This window comes from Lipotes vexillifer, unplaced genomic scaffold, assembly GCF_000442215.2.
Source record: "Lipotes vexillifer unplaced genomic scaffold, Lipotes_vexillifer_v1.1 scaffold1378, whole genome shotgun sequence".
Lineage (NCBI taxonomy): Eukaryota > Metazoa > Chordata > Mammalia > Artiodactyla > Lipotidae > Lipotes > Lipotes vexillifer.
The window spans coordinates 1,701,301-1,705,306 of record NW_006775104.1 but is presented as its reverse complement, the minus strand read 5'-3'; the positions used below and the strand labels follow the sequence as shown (position 1 = coordinate 1,705,306).

Below are 4,006 nucleotides of genomic sequence, written 5' to 3'. Positions count from 1 at the left end.
CCCCCCCCCCCCCCCCCCCCCCCCCCCCCCCCCCCCCCCCCCCCCCCCCCCCCCCCCCCCCCCCCCCCCCCCCCCCCCCCCCCCCCCCCCCCCCCCCAGTTCCTTCTGTGGCCAGTAGAGGGCTTGCACAGGATAGAAGATCTGTCCAAGGTACCGACGGACCAAAACACAATTGGGTTCTCCAAGCTTCCAAGATACCAGCGCCAACTGCCCCATCACCCTCAAATTTGGCTGCAGGAATTCTGACTGGGAACAGCGGGCAGCCTGCCGGAAGACCACTTAGCCTCACACAGAGGTCCCCACATGGGTGCTCCTGCACTCACCTGGATGCGGTCGGGCACGCCGGTGCTGTCCATGCGGCTGGCCACGTTCACTGTGTTGCCCCAGATGTCGTACTGAGGTTTGCGGGCCCCAATCACCCCAGCCACTACGGGGCCGATATTGAGCCCTGCAGGGGACAGAAGTGAGAATGCTCATCAGGGTTCAGACTGACGCTTGCCCTGCCTGCCCTCACTGCCGTTCCTCCCTCGACACTCGGCAGATTCTCCCCCCGACTCTTGGCCTTAAGACACCCAGGGTCCTCCCGCCCTGAGGCTGTGCCTAACCCCACAGCTGCCACTGCTCTGCTCCTACTGCACGCTTGCTAACTTGAGACCACAGGAACCCATTCACATAGCCGCTGCTCCTGTGTCCTCGCCACCCAGGCAACGATCAGCTCCTGCAAATCCACCGCTAGACTGCCCTCTTCAAAGTTTCCAGTAACCTCTCGTGTTGTCTGATTGCCTTTCCTTAATTCCCCCTCTCTCGGTGGCATTTAAGTTTTCACCTTCAACTCGGACTCAATATACCAGACTCGCCATTTTCTTCTTCCTTGCCCCTCTGTTTGTTTCAGGGGTGCCACCATTCTCGTTCTTAGAACCTACCTCCTAACGCACCTCCCCGCCCCCAGAGTCTCCTCTCTCCAGGTAATCCTCCCTCAGGCCTCTGAGCCAGGGCGGTGATGCCGCAGCACCGTCCACATGGGCTCTCCCTCTCCATCTCTCTCCTACACTTCTGCTCCGGTCTGTCCGCCTTCCCAGTACCGCCCGAGACAACACTGAGCAACCCTGCCCCTGAGCCTCTGCCGTGCTGGTCTCCACCTCAAGTGTCCTTCCTCCTTCTCTCCTGGCGAAGTCCTTCCTGGACACATCTGCCTCAACCGGCATTCGCTAGACATTTCCTGCCCCATCTCCAAGCCCCAGGGTGCTCCCTCCTATTACATAAACTGTCTCTACACTGGGCCTCATTAAGCCTCACTGTTGCTTAACTCTTGTGTGTGAGCGGCAGGACCACAAACACAGCAGAAGCTCCCACATACACCCCTTGGCCACTCACTAAGTCAGAAATGTCATCAGTTTTCAAAACTGTTTCCTCCACGACCCTCCTCTTTGTACCTCTTTGTACATGTACCTTTTTACCTCACACGCTATTCCCAGGCTGGACTGTCGCCCTCACTGGCCAAAAGCCACGCTCCCCAGGGAAGACGTTCCTGAGTCTGTAGGACGGGATCTGCCACACAAGGCTCCCAACTGCCTGCCCAGCTACTTATCTGACTGCCACTCAGTCCCCAGTCCTGGTCCAATGAAGCAGCTGGGGCAGCTCACAGAAATAAGTACACACTGGGAGAAAAGTGCAGGTCAGTGCGGATGAGGGAGATGGGGTGAAAGGAAAATAAGAATGGCAACATCCCAGGAAACCAAGAGCGACATTAACACAGAAGCACAGGCTGCCCGTCAGTTAAAGCAGGCCCCCAGCTGGCTCTGGTCTGGCTTTCCAGCCGCCGATGCAAAACGAAAACCTGGTCCAGTCCATAGGCATGTGTCCATGGGCCCACACGGCCAGCTCCTCGGGGAAAGCCCAGTTCCCAGCACTCGGGCCAGAACGAAAGGTCCCCTGAGGACATTCATGATCACAATATTGATTTTTAGGAATCCAATATTTCAGTCTAATGTGCTAATTTTTGGAACTGTAACACCAGTATTTTTGTTGGTGAATCTCTGTTCCTTTTTTACAAAATTTGAAATCTGAATAATTTTTGGCCTGAGATATTTCTTGGAGGGGGGGTCGATCATACATTAAAATTTTGACAAGAACAAAGGCCTGCTCTTTTGGAAAGCATTCTTTACCTCCACCATCCGCAGAAGGAGGAGAGAGCAATGCTCGACAAAGCAGTTTCTTCTGAAAAAGGAACTCTTACTCTGAAAGCCTGGGCATCCTTGGCAAGATACATGCTAAAAAAACAAACTGCTGAGACACCTTGAACCTTATCAAGCAACACAGTCAGAGCTGTGATTCTGAGATCATTTTGTGGATATAGTAGGGGAGCGAACAGGCAAGTGTGCTGATGTACGTGAGTTTTCTCTGCGCTATTCTTTCAGCTCTTCTGTAGAGTTGAAACGTGTCAGAATAAAAGGCTGGGGTAATAAAACAACAAAATTGAATACCAAAAGGTGTACGGCACAGGGAATATAGCCAATATTTTATAATAACTTTAAATGGAGTATAATCTATAAAAATATTGAATCACTGTGTTGTACACCTGCAACTAATATAATATTGTAAATCAACTATACTTCAATTAAGAAATAAAATAATAAAATTAATACAAATAATGAAAAAAGTTATACAGGGTTTTGGTTCAAAGATTTTCTGCACAAGTAGAGTATGGCTCTGCCTGTTTTGAAACTGACCCAGGGCCTCTACTCAGAGCTCCCCACTCTCTCCCGCAGCGGCCCTGCCTCCAGGACACCACAGCATCTGCGAAGCTCCTCAAAGCCACACAGCGAGGGCCAAGGCATTTGACAAAGAAGGGATCCAGGGAAGATATGTGGACTTGACTTATCTCCACATCCTCACCGTTTCTTTCCCCAGTTCGCGTAGACCAGAAGAGCTTTCGCAGCACCTAGAAGATCGTGCTCACGTGTGCACAGAAACCACTTGGAGCTCAGCGATAACCTCTGAGTTCCTGCCTCTCCCACCGGGGGCCCCTCTGCCCTTGGCGCACAGCATCCCCCCACAAAGCCTTTCTGGCAGGCACAGTGAGCGGGAGAGGCAGGAACTCAGAAAGAGGGTGTCCAGTGCTTACCACCATGCAGAGGAAGCAGCTCCAGGCCCTGGGAGGACTCTGCTGTGTGATGGGGGTCTACCCCCACCCCCGGGCAGGGACACACTGCAGTGTTAGCCTCTGTTTGGACCGGGTCATGGTGGCGGCATGGGGGATGGTGGGTGGGAGGCCCAACAAGCCGTCGGGACTCCAGGCTGGCTCACCAATCTTCATCTGGAAGTTGTTGAAGGAGTGCTCGTTGATGTACTTCATTTGGTCCATCAGCTTCATGGCGAAGTCAGCCAGAGCTTTGATGTGCGTCTTGCCCACCTTGTCATAGGTGGAGTCGTTGAGGCCCGAGGCGGCCATGTAGGTGCTGCCGATGGTCTTGATCTTTTCCAGCTGCCGGAACCGGTCCTCACTGATGATCTGGACAGGTGGGGGACAAACTGGGTCACCCCCAAGTTGGGCACTGAGCTCTGCAGGGAGGTGCAGCAGCACGGTCCCCTCTTGTCTCCTCAGTTCACAGAGGGGGGCCCATTTCCGTCACCAACTCAGTGCAAAGCCCTGGTGCTCCCCAACAGTCAGGCCTTCCCCAGCACTTACCCTGTGGCTGTGGGCTGTCTACGAGCCCAGCCCCGTACAAGAGCCCCTGGGGCCAGGTCAGTAGTCACCTCTGGGGCTCTGTCCTCCGACAGGGATTGGCAGCCCTTTTCCCCTTTCCTGGCTCAGGTCTCCATCCCTCCCAGGGAGACCTCCTCACCATTGTCCAGCAGGACGCTCTCCTCCTGTCTCCAGGACCTGCCGGAAGCCTGTCCACACCCATTGCAGCCAACTCCAGTTACCCCGCCACCCGGGAGTCTCGGGGCCTGCTTCTGACACTGCCTGGTCCCAACTCCATGCCCCAGCCCCTGTATTCCTGCT

The 4,006-nt window shown here is 54.6% G+C and overlaps 1 protein-coding gene across 3 annotated transcripts in view; it reads right to left on the bottom strand.

Annotated features, from left to right (window-relative positions):
* ADCY5 (adenylate cyclase 5) overlaps positions 1-4,006 on the bottom strand; it is a 164,985-nt gene that overhangs the window by 1,761 nt on the left and 159,218 nt on the right. For all 3 annotated transcript variants that reach the window (XM_007449690.1, XM_007449691.1, XM_007449692.1), the window contains exons 20-21: positions 3,307-3,511; positions 324-448 (exon numbers count right to left, since the gene is read on the bottom strand). In XM_007449690.1, coding sequence (XP_007449752.1) covers positions 324-448; positions 3,307-3,511 — 330 coding nt within the window. The remainder of the gene's footprint in view (positions 1-323; positions 449-3,306; positions 3,512-4,006) is intronic.